The sequence below is a fragment of the Heterodontus francisci genome, chromosome 37 (genome assembly GCF_036365525.1).
Source record: "Heterodontus francisci isolate sHetFra1 chromosome 37, sHetFra1.hap1, whole genome shotgun sequence".
Lineage (NCBI taxonomy): Eukaryota > Metazoa > Chordata > Chondrichthyes > Heterodontiformes > Heterodontidae > Heterodontus > Heterodontus francisci.
This window is the reverse complement of record NC_090407.1, coordinates 24359538-24383177: the sequence shown is the minus strand read 5'-3', so window position 1 is coordinate 24383177 and position 23640 is coordinate 24359538. Positions and strand designations below refer to the sequence as shown.

Sequence of the window (23640 nt, the reverse complement as noted above, 5' to 3'; positions counted from 1 at the left end):
AAAAGCAAAATACTGCAGATGCTGGAAATATGAAAAACAAAGTCCTGGAAATACTCAGCAGGTTTGGCAGCATCTGCGGAGAGAGAAACAGAGTTAACGTTTCAAGTTGATGACCTTTCACCAGATCACTTTGGATCAAATCAGCCTCTGCACCCTGGAATAAAGACCTGCTACCCAACGGGACCAGAAGACTTTCGGGTTGGGTCAGGTCGCACTTTCGGGTCCGGCATTCGGTCTCGGGTCGGGTCGGGTCGGGTCGGACCGGACACGCTCTATCACCACCTCAGGTAAGTGACTCTAATGTTAATTTACTTTTTGTACTTTAAAAGGTGGTTTTGTTACAGCTATTTTAAGCTTGTGCAGGTAAGGAACAAAGTGAAATACAGAAGGTAAATTAACTGATGGTTGGGTCGTGTTGGGTCAGGCACAGACAAAAATGGAAGGACTCAGGTCAGTTCGGGCTTGGATGGGGTTCGGTCGGGCTCGGGTTGGGTCTCATTTGCAGACCTGAGCAGGCCTTTACCCTGGAATCCTCGCCCTTGCTATCAGGCACTCTCTCTCTGTCCACTATCAAAAACGACTCCCTCTAAAAAAAAAAAAAATTCTAACCCTGTGCAGTTCTCCAGCTCAAAAACTTCTCCAAACATCTGATTCCTCAATGCAGAGGTAGAATTAGTGGGCTGTTGCTCATAGACTGGACGTGGGTTTTGAAGCTTGCTATGAACAAACTTTTTTGACTGAATTCTCCCCCCAACTCTAAAATTTGGGATAAACTGGGATTAAATTTCTTCCAAAGGTTATAAATAAATTTATTTTTGCCAGAATTTATTCCCTGACTGGGTCAGTTCCCTTCCTGGAGAATATTAATGAACCTATAGCAGTACTGAGAGGGGAAATGTGGTGAACGAGCAAATGCAGATCATCCCCAGTTTTAGGAACTGCTTGGCTACAGAACAGTCAAAATAGAATATCCCCCAGAAACCTGCCTCATTCACCAATTCCACCTAACCAGAGGTACTAGGCTGGTGAACAGGACCAGGTAGGGTTTCTTTTTTGAAATTTAAGTTTTTTGTAAAGCATTTTCAGATCCAGTAATACAGTCTTGTAAAGAATTCTGACCTGTTAGAGATTAATTAAACCATTAATGAGGTTTATAAGCCAGCTGTAAATCTATATTGCTTTTTTCCCCCTCCCAAACATAAACCAACTCATGATTTTTACACCAAATCTCTTGATTAAGAGTTTGTCTCTTGACTGGTTACTAATTCCAAATCATTGTGACAGAAAAAAATTGTTTAACAAGCTTACTCAATGAGGTGATCATATATTTATTATCATTTTATATACAGAGCAAAAATATAGTAAATACAAGCAATCATACAATAGCCAGCTGTCTAATATTGTTGTCCATAAAAGAGTCACTGTTTCAAACACTCGGTGACTATTCTCAACCACTTTCCATATCAAATGGGTCCTTACTGCCAAGCAAGGAAAAATCTCGAAGAGGTAGAAATTTAAACAAACAAATTCAGGAGTTTCTTTAACTTAAGTCACCTTCAAGTGTTCAACCAAAATATCTCTGACAAAGCTTTTGATAAGCAAGATGCAGGAACTTCTAGTGCCAGTCAAAACTTGCAGCTCTTCCACTAGCCTCATACTGGTTTAACAGCCGCTAACCCTACTCACGCACAGTTCTTAGCAGACTGTTTGGAAAGCACCCGTTGTTTTTGGTGGTTAGCAGCACATTTGCACCCTTTACTTTAAAAAAAATAGTTCAAGTCCTGGAAAGTTTATATATATATAAAAAAAAACAGGTTCATTTTTCTAAATGTTTACGGCCCCACCCCATCAGATGCCTGCAGGTGAACACTACCTCTAGTACACTGTACTAATGATGTGTTCAGAAAGGTTCACATGCAAGCCCACACTATAATAGTCTCTTCTGGGAGCTCTGTAAATACATTTTGTAAAGAAAGGGCCTCACATTTTGACCTCCATTAATGCAGGCGTAAGAAGTGTATGATATTTTAAAATATTACATTCAGCCTATCTAACCAATGCTTGCACAATTGAAGAGCATTCTTGCCTTTAAATCCATTTACTGCTAAAATTCATCTAAACACTTCACATTGCTCATTTTCATTCTCACTTAGTACCATTTGAAGATTTATTGCTTTTGTAAAATGTAAGTAATCCACTGTTTTCACCTTTAGACTTTTTCTTCCAGTTTATGTGCAAGTTTGCAAAGAAAAACAAGTTCTTCAAAAGGTGTGAAATCAAATATTTTCTTAAATTAACAGCAGCATCAGGAAACATCCGAAATCCTCTCCATTTCTCATGTTATCCCCATCCAGAAGGCTTATGTAACCCATTCAATGTCAGGTGATCTCCAGCTAGTGAGGGAGCTGCTGCCCACTGGTCAAATATTTAAAGTAGTAAACGTTTTCACTAGGGTAACCGGTGCCTGAAAGTCCCTATTAGTTCCATGGTCTTCCATATTATTGCTCCTGCTGTCTACAACCTTCTGTCTATGTCTTTCTTCCTGTCGTTTCTTCTTTTCTAATCTTTGCTGTTCTTTTCGCTGCTTATTTGTCACCTAGAATTTTAAAAATGCAAATTAACCAGCAAAAATCACAGTGGTGCATTGAAAATCATCATGCATTTCAACAGCCATTATGCATGATGAATATTTCATTATTTTCTGTAATGAGCATATCAAGAAGTGATCTGTATAAAATATCAAGTTACACTTTTCCTTATAAGCTTCTTTATAGAATAGTACATTAGATGGTGTTAAAGCTGCACTTTTAGCAGTTCTCTGGTAGCTCTGAGTTTCTTCAATCAATATCTGAAACCAGGAAGACTCCAGGTTTGATCCCTGGCCTGTGCTGAGTAAACTGATCTTAGCTGGGGTAATAGTTAAGGGGCTATAAATGGCCCCTACATCCCTGGAGAAAAAAGGTAAAGCAAAGCATGTTAACTACTATCCAGTGACCATTGCTGGAAGTGCAAGTATTCAGAGGACAGGAGTGGGCTTGACTGAAATGCCCCTTGCATTGGAGTAGCCTGCCAATGTTCACCGTCAAGAATAATCCATGAATATTGGCCACTTGAGCAAGACATTTGGGTTAAGGGAGAAGAACACCCTTTGCTTGCAGAACTGTAATTTAGCAAGGAATCAATGCCTCTAGGAGAAAATATAGTGAAAAAAAAGTACATTAACAAAGTTATACTGCATATCTGCTGATGGCAGTCCTAACTTTGAAGTCTATACTGGGAGGGAAATGAGATGGCAATGTTGCCCCCCCATAAAAGATGATGACATGGCTTTCCTACCATAGATCTTTTAAGATTTATTGGGGAATGCCTCCTAACCAGAAGTTATGCTGCAAACCATGAATTTAAAGACTCAGAAGTGGACAAAGTTGCCCAGGTGCAGCTTTCTGTATAGTGCTGTGGAATCCACTCCGCATTATAAAATTTAGAAATTCCACAGCACCTGGAACCTTGGACATTATACAGTCTTTGCTATAACAAGGGCATATGTCACATGTTACTGTACAGACCATTCTCTTTTCATCTGTCCCTGGTCACACTGTCTAACACATACCTTATACAGCTTATTTTTGGTCCTTTTGTTTTCTTCTTTTTCATTCAGCCGCCTGTTGTTTTCGATTTCGTCAGTTTTGACACTTTGATTTCCAAAAATCCTGTTACCAGTTCCGTTCTCCATCCAGAGAGGTGACATGTGCTGAGGGCTGCAATTAGAACTGGTTTTGTTGGACTCTTCATCACTATCTAAATTTAAAAAACATTAAATTCACATATGACGCACTCACAGGTCAGAAACTGGGTCACGCAACAGACTGCGGTTCTGCACCAGTGAATACAAAATGACTGAATCACAATTACATTATGTAAGAAGGAACAAGATATTCTAGACCTATATGTTTTAAAAATTTCCCAACCAAGTCTGATACTGCTATCCCAGACAGCACACTTACCTAGATGATCATCATGGAAGGCTCCATCCCCAGACACGCTAATTTTTTTTTAAAATTCATTCATGGGATGTGGGAGACGCTGGCCAGGCCAGCATTTATTGCCCATCCCTAATTGCCCTCGAGTTATAAAGTGTAATCTTTTATTTTGACAGAGCTAGGCTGTTTGCTAGGACTGGTTTCAGGCAATATAAACTACCAATGATCTGGAAACTTACATAAACTGAAGCACATACCCAATAACAATTTAGAAATATCTTTAATGCTATCTATGGGAGCCTCTGAACAAGTGGAGTGAAAGCCTCAGGACCCTCTACAGGGTTGACAAGTCAAATGTTTGTGTAAAATCCTAACAATCTTGAGAACCAAAAGGGCAAAGCTTACAGAGAAACAATAAAAATAGGGAAGTCAGTCAGAAAATCACTGCAGTTCAAAATCTCTTGAAGTGAACTTGTACAAAGAATATATCGGAATATCCCGGTGTGGAACTCACTGCTATTCTTCAGTTCATCTATCTGCAAGATGGCAAATATCACAGACCCAATGTTGTAGTTTTCAGCCTCCAGATTCTGAACAATCACATCAGTGTCCTACAGGAAAACAAGAAGATCATCAACTGTACATCAAATCACTTCACTTTCCCAATCTTTCCCTCCTCTCCTGTGAATGTTGACTCTTATTCACGTTCAGGTTCCAAAGGCACTGTACCTGACCCCTGCAGCCATTCTTCATTTATGCGCCGCAACAGCAAATGTCTTTTGGTTGTCTGACTGTGGGGGTTATCATAACCAAAAGCAGATATGTTCTCACTGAACATACAAACAAACTTTCCAGCAGGGGTCACTGATCCCCTGGCAGATTTTCCCCTCTCCCTAACCAAATAGCACGGAGGCCAAATGTAGCACTGCTACTGTTCTTGACTTGATCAGCCAACAAACTCTTGGTCAGTGTGGCCGAGTATCACAATGGACTAAGCAGTCCAGGTTACTGTGGCTCAGTACTATACCAGATACCGCAGGTAGCCACTGTGCTAATAAACCCCTCTCTTTTTTAAAGAAAGATTAAATACACAATTCCTGTAGCATAAACTCCAAATGAAAGACTCACAGAAAACGAAAACTTGACAAATAGGGATAGAAGTCACACAAAGTATGGTCACAGTGAGCTCTAAGATTTCAAATAAAAACATCTTAATATCAAATTGTAATTTAGGCTGTTATAGATTTTTAAAATTATGACCAATGTGTTATTGACTTGATAATCAGCAGACCTTATATAGGAGCTTTACACAAAACTACAAATCTGGTTGAAAACAAATCATCTAAAAGTAGATAAATGCAGAACCTTTACAATTCATTTAAAGAAAGATTTTACTTGATATTAAATATAGAGCATGATCCCAGCAATTGGAGAGTTACTTCATGTGTTTTACTGCAAGCCTAGTCATGGAACATTGAAGGTGGCTTGACCGAGCTGTTTCCAGCCACTCACCATGCATCCTGTTGCGTTGCGTACTTTCTGAACTGCATCATTCAAATCAGTCTTGGTCAATTCACTTTCAAAATCCCGTATATCTTCCATCTGGTAATGACACATTTTGTTTCGATCTTTCTTCGTTGAATCATCTTTAATAAGCATCTGAGAGAGTAACATATTTAAACGTGAATATTTGTGGATCTGGTGCTGTAGCAACCACTTCCCAATAAAAACAGGGCTGCATTTATACCTGTGTTTGCTGTACAAAACACTGCAAAAATGAAGAAGCAGCCCTGCGCTATGTTGTCTCAACCTAAAGTTCTAAAGAAAATTCAAGTTTTGCAGTTTAACACACAAGAGACCAAAGTTTCTGGTGGCTGTTGTCTGGTAAAGTTAAATCAGATCAGTCCTCCTCACTCCCCATCCTGGTTACATGTTCAGAAGTCATTCCACAGCCTGAGCAGCAAACATTAAAAGAAATTAAGCCTCCAGGTCAGCAAGAGTTTGCAAGCTAACTTACCAGCAAACTCCTAAACTTGCACCAAAAATGTTTTGAGCTGCTTATTGACTTTTAATTCTGTCTCTTTTCCAGCTGATTAAGAACGGGAGTGCAGGTTACAGACCCTTCCAGTAAATGTAACTTCTCAATATTAACATTGCATGTTTACAAAAAAAATGACATTGTGCGTACACCTGTGTAAGGTGGGGGGAAAAAAAAAAGTGTAGAAAAGCGTTAAGGGCACAATCACATACATTTACCAACCTCTGTCTTTAGGTTTGCAGGTGCTTCTGAATTATCATTGAGCATCCGCACACTGTCATAGTGCTCCCCGTATCTGTAGGCAATATGTAACTCCACAGCATTGCTCTTCCGGGTTCCAAAAACCTGCAGGGTTAAAATAATTGATTAACCATTACTGTTTGAGTTATTTATGAGTGACCTGTGTTACCTGTGTTATATGTCCAAATAAAAAATGGGAAACTGGTTCTTTATGATCCCATTATGCACAAGACGCAGTGGAGAGCTTTCCCCACATTCTGATTGAAAACACTGGGAATCAATCAATGAGCTACAGAGATACCCAATACCTGGTCACAAGGCCTTTACACAACAATTGCTACATTCAATTCATACGGACATGAGCCCTGGGTATTTGCTCTGTATACAGTTTCAAGTTCTGCAATATTTAGAGGACAGACTTCAAACTTCAGCTGTGGGTGGAAAACAGCCCAGCATCACACAGTAAGTGCCCATAACGACATCCCATATGCCCCAAAACTGCTTACAAATACAAGTTTATGATAAACTGCACGCTATTTTAAACGGCATCATTCAAACAAAGTCCTGCCAGAATTTACAATGCATTATCTGAAACATTTAGTGACCCCAGTTTTTGATCAAGTACCATTTGGAGCAGCTCTTGGAGGTTCACTTGTACTAGCCTTAAGCTGACATGAAAAGACAGCTAATGGCAGAGTAGGTGATGCAGTGTATTAGACACTGTTCTATCCTGATCTGGGAGTGCTTGATGCTGACACTGAGCATCTAAAGCGGGAAAGGTGTTCCATGCCTCTGCATTCATGAACACCCCTCATTATCAACAAAACACGAGATGCAGTTTACCAGATGAGGAGAACACAGTGCTCAAGTATGGCTACAACAGCTGATCATACATGTTCTTTATAAATTCATACAATGGAATTTAAAGATAAATCATTTTCTGGTCCAGAGTAATTGAAACTGCCTTCTGTGGGGGTTGTGGAGAGGACACACCAGAGTAACAGGCTTGTTCAATGCCATGGGCTGTTCTGGTTCGTCTTGTAGAGATACAGTTCTCTGGTAACAGTAGGCCAGGAATGGAAACCAAATCTTGAAGACTTTCCCAGTGGTGCCTCAATGACTGTGAAGTGCTTGCTATCTTTCTTCTGCAACAAGCACCCCCACAAATGCCTGGATTCAGACATCTTCAATTCTTCCTGCTAAATTTTTCTTCCCCTTCCTATCTGAAGGTGCAGACTCTTTGCTGGCATCAAGGATGCCGAACCCACTTGTGTACCTCGACCAACTTTTTCCACGTGTTAGAGGCCTGGCATGGAAGGTAGGCAAGAATGGGATGCCACAGACAGGGCAGCCAAGCCTTCTCCTGTTCTCACCCTTTCGGCAAAGTGGCGCAGTGGTTAGCACCGCAGCCTCACAGCACCAGCGACCCGGGTTCAATTCTGGGTACTGCCTGTGTGGAGTTTGCAAGTTCTCCCTGTGTCTGCGTGGGTTTCCTCCGGGTGCTCCGGTTTCCTCCCACATGCCGAAGACTTGCAGGTTGATAGGTAAATTGGCCATTAGCAATTGCCCCTAGTATAGGTAGATGGTAGGGAAATGTAGGGACAGGTGGGGATGTGGTAGGAATATGGGATTAGTATAAATGGGTGGTTGATGGTCAGCTTAGACTCGGTGGGCCGAAGGGCCTCTTTCAGTGCTGTATCTCTAAATAAAATAAAAATAAAAAATACCCTGGCTTCCAGATCTGTCGCTTCTTAGGTGCAGTAGTGGAAGCCACCCAGAAAATTGCTTGCATTGGGGTTTAATGAGCCCCAGAAGACAGAGATGGGCCAGCAGCTTATTTTACTCATTGCACCCTCGAATTCTGCCCTATCTTAATCCCTCCCTTTCAAAGTATCAGTCAACAGTGCCTCAACGGACCTCTTACTTCACTGTCCAAGCTCTCAATCTGCTGTGTTTGGATTTTCTAGACCACTGATAGTCAGGGTACTGCACCTCTGAGATCAGATTTGTTGTGCAGTTGAAGCTGAGAAGTTGCCTGATTGTTAGTGGCTGGATGACTAATGTTGGTTAGTTTCATTTGACAAGATGAATTTGATTTCTGTGGGATCAATTGAGGAGACCTAACTGAGAGCCACCAGCTTAGAACCAAAGGTAACCATTGCAATGGCGGCACAGTGGCGCAGTGGTTAGCACCGCACCTTCACAGCTCCAGGGACCCGGGTTCGATTCCAGGTACTGCCTGTGTGGAGTTTGCAAGTTCTCCCTGTGTCTGCGTGGGTTTTCTCCGGGTGCTCCGGTTTCCTCCCACAAGCCAAAAGACTTGCAGGTTGATAGGTAAATTGGCCATTATAAATTGTCACTAGTGTAGGTAGGTAGGTGGTAGGGAAATATAGGGACAGGTGGGGATGTTTGGTAGCAATATGGGATTAGTGTAGGATTAGTATAAATGGGTGGTTGATGTTCGGCACAGACTCGGTGGGCCGAAGGGCCTGTTTCAGTGCTGTATCTCTAATCTAATCTAATTCCTGCAAATAACAGTTTGCATCCAAGGCATTAATACCACAAAAACAGACATATGACTGATACAAAATAATCACCTATATTATAAAACCATCAAATGTCAATCTTCCAGCGTGCCCAATAAGCATCTGACATCCAGGCTCAGTCAACTGATAATGTCACATATTGTAATAACCTCTAAGCATTCAGAACCATTATCTCCTGGACATCACTCCACACAAACACTAACACCCCACGTAGAAAGACCACATCTGCCATGCATACGCAAAACATTCAATTAGAACCCCACTGCTACAATGCAAGTGTACTTGAAGTCTTTAACAGAACACCACAAGCATGCTACACAATACAAAAGAACAAGAAATAGGAGCAGAAGTAGACCATTTGGCCCATCGAGACTGCTCCGCCATTCAATACAATCATGGCTGATCTTGGGCTTCAATTCCACTTTCCTGCCCACTCCCCATATCCCTTGATTCCCTGTGAGACCAAAAAAAAAAAAAAAAAATCTATCCCAGCCTTAAATGTATTCAATGGTGCAGCACCCACAACTCTCTAGGGTAGAGAATTCCAAAGATTAACAACCCTTTGAGTGAAGTAATTTCTCCTCATCTCAATCCTGAATGATTGACCCCTTATCCTGAGACTATGTCCCCTGACTAGTGGGAACAATCTCTCAGCTTCTACCCTATCAAGCCACTTTCAGAATCTTGTGTCTCTCCCTTGGAACACCTCATTCTTCTGAACGCCAGAGAATATAGGCCCAATAGAATACTAAAGAGGAAGCTGCTGAGTACAAAATGTGAGGTGATGGGGGCTGCACAAATCATTCCTAACAAACTCATTGATGAATTATAAATCTTTAATACAGCATCCTCTATAAACTCAGTGTATTATGTTAGCATCTCAACATGAAGTGTTGTATATTACCTGCCAAAGTGGGGCATTAAGCTGGTGGATCATGATATTCACTTGGTTGTTCCTTGCAAAGGCAACTATCACATCATTGCCAACAAATGTGCCTGGCTTTTCTAGATTTGCAACTGAAAAACAGAAATGAAAACCATTAGTGACGTAATATATGCCAATCATTATCTCCATCCATGCTCAGTATTAAATAGTTGGAGTGTAAACCAAAATTGTGGTCTCAGTAGTTCCAAGATCAGTTCACCCATCTTTGCTGATCTACAAATTGTTCCTGATCCTCTAGCACCTCAAATTTAAAATGTCCACATTTCTGTTTAAATCTCTCCAGAACTCTATACTCTCCATTCCACGGATTCTGGACACTTGTATGTCCCCCTATCATCACCATACCACTGTCAGCTGTGCCTTTAGCCACCTGGAATTGCTTCCCTAAACTTCTCTGGGGTCCATTTTCTTTCTGCCTCTGAAATGCTATGGGGACATTTTTCTAAAAGCACAATATAAATGCAAGTTGTTTTTGACCACAGGTGAAAGATCATGAATGCTAGCAGACAGCATTCTAAGTATTGTTCAATATACTTAGACCACAGCAGCAACCACAGTCATGCCAGTATTGACTACATGCATGAGAGGCCACTAGAAATGGCTGGACATCCCAGCAAACACAATGTAGTTTTCAGAATCACACAGCAATACTGTTGCTTAGACATTAGAAGGGAGCATAATAGATTTCAAAAGCATCTGCCAGATTTAGTGAAATTGTACAGCAGACTGCATGGACAGCCTGCTGATGAAAGGTCACAGACCTGGAACGTTAACTCGGTTTCTCTCTCTCTCTCTCCACAGGTGCTGCCAGACCTGCTGAGCATTTTTGCAGCATTTTCTGTTTATTTCAGATTTCCAGCATCTGCAGTATTTTGCTTTTGTTACCCTGTGCTGCTCGATCACCAAGAAAGCCAAGAGCAGCAAGATCATGTAAACATCACCTCCAAGTTTCCCTTCAAGTCACACACCACCCTGACTTGGGTATATAATGCCTTTCCTTCATGGTCATTGGATTAAAATCATGCAATTGCTTATCCAACACCATTCTTATTCTTTAGCCTCCTTGATTTGGGAGACAATGGGTAAGCGCCTGGAGTGGCTATAAAGGCCATAACGAGAGTGACAGACTCTTCCACAGGTGCTGCAGATAAAATTGGTTGTCGGGGCTGTTACGCAGTTGGCTCTCCCCTTGCGCTTCTGTCTTTTTTTCTGCCAACTGCCAAGTCTCTTCGACTCGCCACACTTTAGCCCCGCCTTTATGGCTGCCCGCCAGCTCTGGCGATCGCTGGCAACTGACTCCCTCGACTTGTGATCAATGTTACAGGACTTCATGTCACGTTTGCAGACGTCTTTAAAGCGGAGACATGGACGCCCAGTAATTCTGATACCAGTGGCGAGCTCGCTGTACAATGTGTCCTTGGGGATCCTGCCATCTTCCATGCGGCTCGCATGGCCAAGCCATCTCAAGCGCCGCTGACTCAGTAGTGTGTATAAGCTGGGGATGTTGGCCGCCTCGAGGACTACTGTGTTGGAGATGCGGTCCTGCCACCTGATGACAAGGATTCTCCAGAGGCAACGAAGATGGAATGAATTGAGACGTCGCTCTTGGCTGACATACGTTGTCCAGGCCTCGCTGCCGTAGAGCAAGGTACTGAGGACACAGGCTTGATACACTCGGACTTTTGTGTTCCGTGTCAGTGCGCCATTTTCCCACACTCTCTTGGCCAGTCTGGACGTGGCAGTGGAAGCCTTTCCCATGCGCTTGTTGATTTCTGCATCGAAAGACAGGTTACTGGTGATAGTTGAGCCTAGGTAGGTGAACTCTTGAACCACTTCCAGAGCGTGGTCGCCAATATTGATGGATGGAGCATTTCGGACGTCCTGTCCCATGATGTTCATTTTCTTGAGGATGATGGTTAGGCCAAATTCGTTGCAGGCAGCCGCAAACCTGTCGATGAGACTCTGCAGACACTCTTCAGTGGGAGATGTTAATGCAGCATCGTCAGCAAAGAGGAGTTCCCTGATGAGGACTTTCCGTACTTTGGTCTTCGCTTTTAGGTGGGCAAGGTTGAACAACCTGCCACCTGATCTTGTGTGGAGGAAAGTTCCTTCTTCTGAAGACTTGAACGTGTGTGAAAGCAGCAGGGACAAGAAAATCCCAAACAGTGTAGGTGCGAGAACACAGCCCTGTTTCACGCCACTCAGGATAGGAAAGGGGTCTGATGAGACGCCGCTATGCTGAATTGTGCCTTTCATATTGTGATGGAATGAGGTGATGATATTTGGTGGACATCTGATCTTTTCTAGTAGTCTGAAGAGACCACGTCTGCTGACGAGGTCAAAGGCTTTGGTGAGATCAATGAAAGCAACGTAGAGGGGCATCTGTTGTTAGTGGCATTTCTCCTGTAGCTGACGAAGGTAGAACAGCAACACAATGGTGGATCTCTCTGCTCGAAAGCCACACTGTGCCTCAGGGTAGACACGCTTGGCCAGCTTCTAGAGCCTGTTCAGAGCGACTCGAGTGAAGACTTTCCCCACTATGCTGAGCAGGGAGATTCCACGGTAGTTGTTGCAGTCACCGCGGTCACCTTTGTTTTTATAGAGGGTGATGATATTGGCATCGTGCATGTCCTGTGGTACTGCTCCCTCGTCCCAGCACAGGCAAAGCAGTTCATGGAGTGCTGAGTGTATGGCAGGCTTAGCACTCTTAATTATTTCAGGGGTAATTTCATCCTTCCCAGGGGCTTTTCTGCTGGCTAGAGAATCAATGGCATCACTGAGTTCCGATTTTGTTGGCTGTACGTCCAGCTCATCCATGACTGGCAGAGACTGGGCTGCATTGAGGGCGGTCTCAGTGACAACATTCTCCCTGGAGTACAGTTCGAGGTAGTGCTCAACCCAGCGGTCCATTTGCTTGCGTTGGTCAGTGATTGTGTCCCCTGATTTAGATTTGAGGGGGGCGATCTTCTTGATGGCTGGCCCAAAAGCTCTCTTAATGCCATCATACATTCCTCTGATGTTTCCGGTGTCTGAGACCAGCTGAATATGACTGCATAGGTGTTGCCAGTAGTCATTTGCACAGCGCCTGGCTGTTCTTTGTGCAGTGCTTCTGGCTGCTTTAAGTGCTACGGATGTTAACTCGCTGGGGGCTTCTTTGTAGTTCAGCAGTGCAATGCGCTTAGCAGCTATGACAGGTTCCAGCTCTTCAAAATGAGATTGAAACCAGTCTGCATTCCGCTTCACACGTTTCCCATAGGTGAGTCATAGATGGAGTCTCTGATGAGGGCCCACTTGGTCTCTGCATCCCCTGTGAGAGTGTTTTGAAGGGCTTTTTCAAGTGAATTTAGAAATTTATTTAACAGCTGTGGATAAGAAATTCTGCTCGTGTTGATGTGCGGGTGGCTCTTCTGCTTGGAGTGATGTAGCTTCTTTGGTTTGTGTCTAACCTTGCTGCACACCAGGGAGTGGTCGGTGTCGCAGTCCGCACTGTGGAAGCTGCATGTGATTTGAACACTGTTTATAGAGGCTCGCCTTGTGACGATGAGGTCCAGCTGGTGCCAACGACGTGATCTTGGGTGCCTCCAAGAAACCTGGTGACAGGGTTTAGTGTGAAAGAACAATTTAGTGATGCAGAGCTTATGATAGGTACACAACTCATGCAGTCTCTGTCCATTCTCATTCATCCTTCCAATGCCATAGCGCCCAAGGCAGGAGGGCCATGCGTCATGGTCGGCCCCAACTCTGGCATTAAAGTCCCCCAGCAGGAACAGATGTTCGGTATTGGGGATGCTACTAATGATATTATGGAGTTCCTCGTAGAACTGGTCTTTATCTTCAGGTGGGGAGCAGAGTGTTGGAGTGTAGATGCTGAGTAAGTGTACTGGACCAGAGGCGGTGAGCAGTCGGATGGACAGTATGCATCCGAGCCATTTGAAGGTGGCTCTATCATGCTGAGCAAAGTGTTTCTGATGGCGAAGCCCACTCCATGCTGTCTTGGTTCTTCAGGATCCCTACTCTGCCAGAAGAAGGTGTAGTCGTGCTCTGTTAGAGATCTGCTCGCAGGGAGGAGTGTCTCCTGAAGTGCTGCAATGTCCACATTGAGTCTACTGAGCTCGTTGTTAATGATGGCGGTCTTCCAAGAATCGTTGATTTGTGTAAGGTCTTCCGACAGGCCAGGACACATAGTTCTGACGTTCCAGCTTGCAAAACGAAGGGCTGGTACCTTCTTTCCTTTTTTCATGTTGTTTGGTGCGGTGTTGCAGTCCGCTTTTCGGGCAATGACCCTGAGCTCCAAGTACCCATTGAAGCAGGTGGACTGTGGCTGGACAGAACCTTATTGACCGGGGGCTGCCCGGTTTGAGGCGGGCGGTAGCTGTCCAGTGAGGTGCGATGACCTCTCCCACCGACAAAGGCAACCCGTGGCGCCCAATCTCTACGCCAATTGAGCTGGACTTATAACCCGTAACTGCTGCCTTCTGTGTTGTTTCGGTCGCTGTGAGGCGACTATGGAGTGACCTCTCCATGGCGCATGCCTGGGCGAATGTATGGAGGTTGAGAGTTGCCCAAGCGTCAAAACCCCCCTTTTGGCCTTTCTGGTGGGGTCCAAACGAGTGCAGAGCACGACGTTTGGCACCGGTATGGCTGCAGGAACAGCCGGAAACATGCCAAAGGCGACACATGACCGCCTTCGGGGTTCCGCTCCGGATCTTGTTAGGGTTTACTCCCTTAGCCTTGGAACTCCCGAGACGCCCACAAGGCAGTGGGGCTGTTAGGGCCCCTGCTCAGGGATAGGTGGATGCTGGTGGGAGGAGGGGGTGCGAGGGGGAGCTGGGAAGCGGGTGCAGGTAATAAAACATTTCATCAGTTCCCACCATCGACGCTGGGAAAGCTCATCCGCGTCCTCTGGGAGGTGGGCGACAGCACCAGCAGGAATTCGCCGACACTGCGTTGCAGATGCGCTGCGAGCCGCACATCTCCCGCGGGCGCTTTGAAGTTGTGGCCAACATTATGGGCCCAATTATTCAACACCATTACAGGAGCATCATCAGTACAAGGGCTGCAGCAGTTCAATAAAGCAGCCCATCACCACACATTCAAAGCACAAATAAAAATAGTTTCCTCTGCAGTGCTGTACACACATTTCCTTTGTTGGTCTTCCCTTTATTCAATGGTCACTCTGAGCACCGTAACTTCAGTTGAACAAAATACTGATATCTGTTCTCATGTTCCAGAAAATCTTGAGCTCACTAAATTCATATGAATAATTAGGGACTTCTAAGCACAAGAGGTTTAGAGTTATAAGCAAGTAAAGGCTTCGTCTTTGAATAGTTTCTCCAAAGCAATGGTTTTCAAAAGGTCCCATGGTAACCCCCAGCATTTGGAGACTGGATGCTGGGATCCTGGCTGAATCACTGTTAAAAGAAAGATAGATTGCATTTATGTAGCACCCTTCACAACCTCAGGATGTCCCAAAGCGTTTTACAGCCAATAAAAAGTACTTTTGAAGTGTAGTCACAATAATGCAAGAAATGCAGCAGCCAATTTGCACACAGACAGTAATAAGATAATAACTGGATAGCTGTTTTTATTAGTGATATTGGTTGACGGATAAACATTGACCGGGATACCAGGAGAATTTCCCTGCTCTTCTTCAAATAGTGCCATGGAATTTCTTTTGCTTTACATCCACTCGAGGGAGCAGACAGGGCCTTGGTTTAATATCTCATCCAAAAGACAGCACCTCTGATCGTATACTCCCTTGGTACTGCATTGAAGTATCAGCCTGCAGCTTGTGCTCAAATCTCTGTCGTGGGGCTTGAACCCTCACATCTTCTGACTCAGAGACAAGAGTGTAGCACCGAGTTACGGCTAACTTCAGTTGAGCTGGTAATTATACAATTAGATCATTCATCTCACCAGAGTCACCTGGTTCATTGTGTGCAGGCCAGAATCATATCTGTAACACTACAATAGAAAATCTGAGAGTTAAGCCACTGTTACTCGAAATCTCAGATGAACACAATACACCTCAGAGTGATGGCATGTGTATCTCAGATGAGGAAATCTTGTTGAATTGGGTGAATGGAAGGGCATGTCAAACAGCAAGTCTGTTGACAACCACAGGTGAAGGAGGCCACCATTTACCCCCAGGCTAAACAATAAGTAAATCTGGTGGAAACCAGAGCAATGTTGATAACACATTTGCCACACACATGCATACTACTTCACGAAGTACACTCGGCTTGTGGCCACCGATCACATTTTAATGTCATACTTTGGGTTAAGGAGACAATCACATTTAGGACTCACCATATCGATCAAAAGGGACATCATCTTCTACAAATGGCTCAAAATCTTGCCGATGTTTTATCATGAAGTCTACTGTTTCTCTCCGGTGTTTTAAGTGGTTTCGGGAGTGACCTTCCAGCTGATCGCCAAGAGCACGAAATAGACAATTCCTTATAAAATAAAATTAAGACTTTTTGTTGATTTTGCCACTCCAAACTAAAGTAGGTAAAAATCAGCAACTCCAGGATCAAAGGGATTGTCATAGGATTATGAAATCACATGCTCTCCAAGAACTCAATCATTGGGCACTCACAGGTTAAGCCAGTTCTCCAAACAAAAGATCTCAGGTGCTTCAGCACACAACACAACTGTAGATAAGGGGGTTGTGCACACAACTCCACTGCCACACAGCACCCTTCACTGTCACACTTCTACAGCCATTTAAAAAAGGGATAGATCAGTTTCAGCCTAATGCAAAAGCAAAATACTGCACATGCTGGAAAGGTCATCGACCTGAAACTTTAACTGTTTCTCCCGCCACAGATGCTGCTTGACCTGCTGGGTATTTCCAACATTTTTCCGTTTTAGACTAGTTTCAGGTTGGAGACAATCTTAGAAATGCACCAAGGGAATATTGTAGATTGTTGGCTTAACACTGAATCCCATTTGTTGACAAAAACTGTCTAGTTTCTTCTTGAAACCAGTTATGGATTTTGCTCCACCACCCGTGCTAGTAATCTGTTCCACATACTGACCATCCTTTTGATAAGAGAAGTTCCTCCTGCATTTCCTATTTTCTTGTTTGTCCTCAATTTATAAATGAGCTTTTGTGCTTACATTCAATAGGCAGCAAAAAGCTTACTTGGATCCAATTTGTCCAAACCTTTCATCTTTTAAACCACTGCCATCATATATCCCTCAGACCCTTTATCAAGAAAGAAAAGACCCAGTGTAGTCAATCCTTATCTGTATGGTATTTGCTTACATTCTGTGGTCAACCATGAAGTACTTCTCTGCACTCCCTCCCAATAAATGAATATTTTTTACAGAAAAAGTGTTACGAAAGTGCTTCTTTTTTCAAAATATTTTTTGAGGACTCGTATTTTAGAATTATGGACATTGGTCCATTTGGAAAACTGAAAAGATTCCATGGATTTTTTTTTTTATTACAAGGGTCACTGAGAAGACACTAAAGTTTTATGTCTGGATGTCACATGCCTTAAGCTAAATAAACAGGATCCTTGGTGGTCAGGGGAGCTGTTTACAGAGAAGTGATGTGTCAAGATTTATGGTGGTCAGGAGGTTTTGACTTGCTGTTGGGGTGTGGACTATCTTGAAGGCAGTTGGGTTTGTAGCCTGCTGAAAGAAACACCCAGCTCATCTTTCTCCACCTCTTTAAAGAACCCTGCAAATCCAACGTGATTGTTGAAACCCGATGCCACATTTCTCCTGGAAAGCCTACCAGACTAATTCGCGACATCTCTAGAACGAACTGCTTCTGAAAAGATCCCAGTGACCTGTCTCCGTATACCTAGGTGCCAGACCAAAGGATAACTAATATCCTTCCATATCTTCTCGGTTTCCGTCAAGAATTAACAAGTCTTTGGGCCCATGTATTTTTTTTTTGTAAAAGCCCTCTGCAGAGAAAATGGTTTTTTTTTTTTAAATCCAACCTGCGTATATGTATGTGTGTGTATAAATAGGGTATATCTATTTGCATTCATAGTCCAACTATGTGTTAATGCTTTTCACCTTTACTAGATAAGTCTTGTTTTATAATAAACTGATAATTTTGTTGTTTATTAAAGAACCCAGGTTGGTGTTTTCTTTTCCGGGATAAAGAGTAGACCATATGATTGACTGTATCGGTAACTTGGTAAACATGTTGTGACCTGTGGAGAAGTGGAACTAGAGAAAGACTGTGCATTCCTCCCGCCTCAGTTGTAACAACAGGGAGACCAAAGTGGTATGCATTACTCCGATATGATCTCATCAGGGCCAAATGCAATTTTAAAATTATCTCTCTGGATTTATGTCATGTCCCTTGCTATGCATCCCAACATTCTATGGCTTTAACAGCCTGGGGACACAGAGCTGACAGAAAAAGTGGCCTGTCCACCAACACCTCAAGATCTCTCCCTTGTTTCAACAACTCAAATACATCACATTTGCGACATAATCCACATCAAACTTCCTAAGGCTAAATCACATTATGTTGCACTTCCATGTATTAAACTGCATCTGCCATTTCTCTGCCCACGGTTTTTTTTTCAGTGAAGATTTGTTCCTTCAACTGTGCGATATCCAATCTTCCTCTGTCCAATCCAATCTACTCTGACCTCTCTGTCTTTGGCCTACTACACTGTTTCAAAGAAGCTCAATGTAAGCTTGAGGGACAGCACCTCATCTTTCAATTATAGGCATTTTACAGCCTTCCAGACTCAACATTGAGTTCAACAATTTCAGATGATAACTTCTGCCCCCATTTCTCGTAAAGCAGCTGTTGGTAATGATTCTGCATTTCCCATTTACACCTTCTGTGGAAAGGTTTGGAAAATTTGGAGAATTATTAGAAAAAAGGAGGGAAATAAAAAAAAGGGAGGGAAAGGGCAGGCAAATGGGATTAGAATAGCTAGCTGCAGCTGAAGAGCTATGGACTGAATGGTTCTTTGTGCTGTAAATTCTATGATTCAAAATCTTGAAGACTGTTTCAAAAATGGAGGTACAATTCTGTGAGCTACATTTTAAAGTACTGCTGCAAGAAGATAAATATAAGATAGTTAAATGGCTGAAACACATCAAGGGGATACAATGCCCATGAATTGTGACAAAAGTTTTACCAGCTTTTCTGTCACCATGACATTAAGTTTTTTTTTACTCTTTCATGGGATGTGGCATCACTGGCAAGGCCAGCATTTGTTGCCCATCCCTAATTGCCATCGACAACAAAGTGGCTTGCTAGGCTATTTCAGAGGGCAGTTAAAAGAGTCAATCACATTGCTGTGGGTCTGGAGTCACATGTCGACCAGACCAGGTAAGGACGGCAGATTTCCTTCCCAAAAAGGACATAAGTGAACCAGACGGGTTTTTAAAAGACAATCGATGATAGTTTCATGGCACCATGTCTGAAACTAGCTTTCAATTCCAGCTACCATGGTGGGATGTACTATACCCTTCATATAGTATGTACGTCTGTATAAATATACAAGTGAAATCACAGCCTGGATCTATTCTGTATGATGTATACAGGGAGCTCACAGCTGGGATCTACAATTGGCATTTATATAGCACCGTTAACGTAGAGAAATATCTCCAGGCACTTTACAGAGACGCAATCTTGATAAAAGTGGACGCTGAGCCACTGATATTATTAGGAAGGGTAACCAAAAGCCTGGTCAAAGAGTTGGATTTTAAAGAAGGTCTTAAAGAAGGAAAGGAAGATGGAGAGAGAATTCCAGAATGTGAAGCCTATGTGAATGAAGACAAGGCCACCAGCAGTGGGGTGAATGGAGGAAGGGATACACAGGTCAGTCAGAGAAATGGAGAGTTAGGCGTGGAGGTGGCAGGTTGTAGGACTGGAGGAGGTTACAGAGATCAGAAGGCAAGGCCACAAAGGGAACACTATTCGGCATAAAGTATACAAGCAGCCATGGTCTGAATCTATTCTGTATGACGTATATGGAGAAACCCATGGCCTGTAGCTATTTTATTTGGATTTGAGAAAGTTTTAAAATCCTCACATCAAATATTTTTACAGAATGTTGTGGCTCCAGCTCCCACAATTTCAACTGAAATGGCAGTGATTTATTTTTCATATCATGTTTCAAGGGAACAGCAGCTCATAAATACATAGTTATGTAACACAGTTTGAGCCCTCGGACAAGAACACAAGTAACTCTGGAGGTCTGGGATGTTGTTTGTGCCACACTGTTATTGAGCCTCATCACACTCTCATCTGCCCTTGCTTACATCATGGCACATTCAGGATCAAAACCTGCAAATTGCCCTATGTGAGATCATATGTATGTTTAATATGACCGTCAAATTCCTTTCTCCACTGTATTAACAGGTTAACAATTCAGCTAAAACAGAAAGCAGAGGAGCTCAATATGAGCAGATGAAATGTTCAACTGATAATGCACAGCTTAATTTGCATGCTCAGGAATATCAAAATGTGAGATGCAAATCTTAAAAGTCACTGAAATATGCAGTGGAAGGTCCATCTATCCAAACGACAGCGAGGTACTGAATGCATTGTCACAATATTTTAAAATCAGACACTTTAACTCAAACCAGGAGGAGAAAACATGACCTCGGCCTTGAGGGAAGGCAGCAACAAAGCAGAAAGAATCCAGCCTCAAGAACTGTCAATCAATAGTCCATAACACCAAGCTGGACTGAGGGGCTGGATCCATGGGAAACCCCTCGAACTGTATCGTTAATATTCTGAATTGCTGTAAATGTAAAACTGTAATTGACATGACAATTGTGAAACGGAAGGGTTGGGAAGAAACTCATGACAGTATTGAAGGAAACGGATCTCCCTTGCAATGTTTGTATTTTTTGGTACTGTTTGGCAATGTAATTTTTACAGATTTTTATGAATAAAGTATATTTTGGAAATAAAAAAAAAATAGTCCATATAACATTTATAACAAATGCTTGAGTGTACACACCAACTTTAGGTTTGAAGCAAAGCAGTTTCGATAAAAGTTGTGTTGTGTAAACACAAAGCCAGATCTTATTTTCACAGCCCTGGAATTTGCAAATGACATTCTCAGCAGTTGGGGGTTTTAAACTCAGACCAAACCCTTTCGACAGAGTAATCTTGATCTCCATACTCAGAGTAAAGAAGCGAACGATTTACTCTCAAATTGGTGTGCTGTGTAAATGCAGTTTTAGAGGAAAACGCTGAGTTACAGCATTCTCAACTCTTCCAATGCAAGACAGCTCAGAGATACTCAGCAAATGTCTTACACTTGTGGAAAAAAAGTTTAAATCCTACCCTCAACTTGGAGACAACTCAGATACCAAAGTTATGAATTATGGAAAGTTATTGAATCAAAGACACGATTAGCATTAACCACTAGTTTTAAAAGGTCAATATATCAAAACTGGTTTATGCTACAGCTTCTAGACATGCTATGACTGTGTGATAACAACCTGTTTCTTACCCATCACCAGGAACCTCCCGAAGTTTTAGTCCCATTGCCAGCAGCTGGTTAGCAAAGCTGGCAAACTCCTCATCCTCTGTCCCCTCCTGGGCCCTGTTCTTCCTCTCCTTGGCCAGGGCTCTTCTCACCGCCTTCTCGTCCCTTTTCCGTTCCAAATCCAGTTTCTTATTAGTCCTGCTTTTAACAACTTGTTTTTTGGACATGGCTCACAAACCAGGAGCATGGAAGCTGCAGAGGATGAACCAGGATTAGAGCCAAAGGGCCAGAGGGCAGGGTGTCACCATGGTGACACAGCAAACTAGTCCTAGACAGATGCAAGAGCTGGACTCGAGAGCAAGAAATTAAATTTAAAGCAGGGAGCCAGAGTCAAGGCTCTCACTCCTGTCTGCCACGCGAGATGAAGGAGCGACTCCCAAATCCTGAAAAAAAGAGAAAATAAAAGTTATGTATTGAGAGGGGAGGTAGGCTGGGCAACTATTATATTACATGACGTTATGTTATAGAGTGAAGTCGGACAGGCTGAGCTCAGCCCCGCCACATTGTGATAATCTTTGACGCAACAGGAGCTGCCGTTGCGGGTTTTATTCTTTTCAAGCAGGGCCTGGAGTCAAGTCTGAAGCCTCGGGCTTGCGTACTGGCGTCGCCTGCCAGAGGTGACCGGCGTCGGCCATCTCCACCTTCGCCGTTTTAAAAAAAAAAATGATAATGGAGGCGGGGGCCCGGAACGAGTACAGCCCGGCCTCCCTCGCATTGAGCCAGAGGCTTGGAGGCCCCAAGTGGCCTGATCCTGCGGCTTCACTCACCCTCACCTCCAAACAGCCTCGGCCCGCAGTAAGGCAGCGGCTGGCTAGTACCCACCCCTGGGAAGTAGCGGGAGGCCTAGGCCACACAGCCTGGAACTACCGCCCAACTCACCAGGAGCGAAACCACGGCTCAGCTTCCCCACCGCAGGGCCGGGAGAACCTCAACCACCCAGTCAACCAAAAGTCATCTATTCTTAACCTGAACCTTAACTCAATGCCGTCTGGTGCTAATCCATTCCGAAAACAATCTTAACCTACTCCACTCCTTAAACTAATCTCATCCAGCCCCAGCCTACTCGAATCCCAGCCTGTCCCAATCATAATCCATTTTTATCCTAACTCAACCTCTCTCAATCCCAGCACCAACCTGTCAAAATTCCAGTCTCTTCCAATCTAATTTGATCCTGTCTCAATTACAATCCATCCCCAGCCTATTCTGTCTGCACACTCTTAAATTAATTTGATATTTTATCTTGCCTTTGTGAGTAAGTCTCTTTCTAATTTAGTGCTGATCCATACTGCATTTTGGTGTTTCAACCACTTAAAAGTTTAACTGTCTCCACGCAGCAAAATTTATGCATGTAAACAAGCCACAAGATTAGGTTTCTCTGTCACTTGGTGCAAATACAAATAATTTCTAGTTTTGTTTAAAATTAACTTTTCCCTTGTAGCAAAGGGTACATGCATTGGCCAGCGTAGAACTAAACTATGCAGACCGAGGGGGTCTTGGTTTCATCCCAACCTGTGCTGAGTTAGTTGGGGCAATGCAATTGGTTACACTGCTCCAGGCAAGGTAAGTGAAAAATTAACCCAGGTGCCTTGTCCTGATCACTGTTGAGTGATCCCTGCTGGAAAGTGAGAATTGTGAACATTAAGTGAGACAGAAATGAGCTCGACTGTGATGCCCCTATAACAATCAAATAACCTGCTGATATCTGCTAAGTTAAGACATGAAGAGTATTGTTATTTTGGTGAGGTACCTGAGAATGGGAGGTACCTGTGGAAGTGCTGTCAGCAAGCGTCAACCCTGTCACGGAAGGAAGGGGAAAATGTGATTTCTTCAATCTATTTAATGTACATTCATGCCTTTGTTACCTAGCAGTTGACTATTTTAATGCTCTTCTGGCTGGCCTCCCACCTTCCACCCTCCATAAAAGTGAGCTCATCCAAAACTCTGCTGCCTGTATCTTAACTTGCACCAAGTCGCATTCATCCTTTGTCCCATGCTTGCTGACCTACATTGGCCCCTGATCCAGCAATGCCTCAATTTTAATATTCTCTTCCACATATCGACCTCTCTTTCCTCCTTTAAGACGCTTCTTAAAAGCTACTCCTTTGCCCAAGCTTTTGTTCATCTGTCCTAATATCTCCTTATGTGACTCAGTGTCAAATTTTGTTTGTTAATGCTCCTGCGAAGCATCTTTTAATGTTTTACTATGTTAAAGGTGCTATATAAATGTAAGTTAAGATTTTCCCTGCTTACCTTTGCAGCGCTCCAGACAGCCACACCTTGCACAGTTCACTAGTTAATAGCACAAGAATGTTATCTGTTCTAGTCTGTTCTGGTAAGTAAGTAGGTGTGTAAGGTGGTGACCACAGGTCTGATACCATGGGTCAGTTGTGTG

At 43.2% G+C, this 23640-nt stretch overlaps 1 protein-coding gene across 5 annotated transcripts; it reads right to left on the bottom strand.

Moving 5' to 3' along the window:
- Window positions 1–1321: 1321 nt before the first annotated feature.
- On the bottom strand, window positions 1322–22314 carry otud3 (OTU deubiquitinase 3). 5 transcript variants are annotated; one of them, XM_068017326.1, is made up of 9 exons: window positions 22221–22314; window positions 21213–21631; window positions 16060–16208; window positions 9709–9821; window positions 6241–6363; window positions 5493–5639; window positions 4495–4591; window positions 3611–3798; window positions 1322–2596 (listed from the first exon to the last, which is right to left on the bottom strand). In XM_068017326.1, the coding sequence occupies exons 2-9, from the start codon at window positions 21413–21415 to the stop codon at window positions 2420–2422; spliced, it is 1197 nt and encodes a 398-aa protein (XP_067873427.1). In that variant the 5' UTR covers window positions 21416–21631; window positions 22221–22314; the 3' UTR covers window positions 1322–2419. The 5 variants fall into 5 exon arrangements, with proteins under 5 accessions (XP_067873427.1, XP_067873426.1, XP_067873429.1 ...); XM_068017325.1 differs by lacking the exon at window positions 22221–22314 and adding an exon at window positions 22128–22211; XM_068017328.1 differs by lacking the exon at window positions 22221–22314 and adding an exon at window positions 22022–22084.
- Between the last annotated feature and the right edge of the window lie 1326 nt (window positions 22315–23640).

What these genes read in the sequence shown, in the direction of transcription:
- otud3 (XM_068017326.1), bottom strand. Translation starts at nt 21,415, where the DNA reads ATGTCCAAAAAACAAGTTGTTAAAAGCAGGACTAATAAGAAACTGGAT. An exon ending in TGTCCCTTTTGATCGATATG is followed by an intron (nt 9,822 to 16,059) that starts GTGAGTCCTAAA and finishes TCTGTTTTTCAG; the next exon opens with TTGCAAATCTAGAAAAGCCA. An exon ending in CCAAAAATAAGCTGTATAAG is followed by an intron (nt 2,597 to 3,610) that starts GTATGTGTTAGA and finishes TTAAAATTCTAG; the next exon opens with GTGACAAATAAGCAGCGAAA.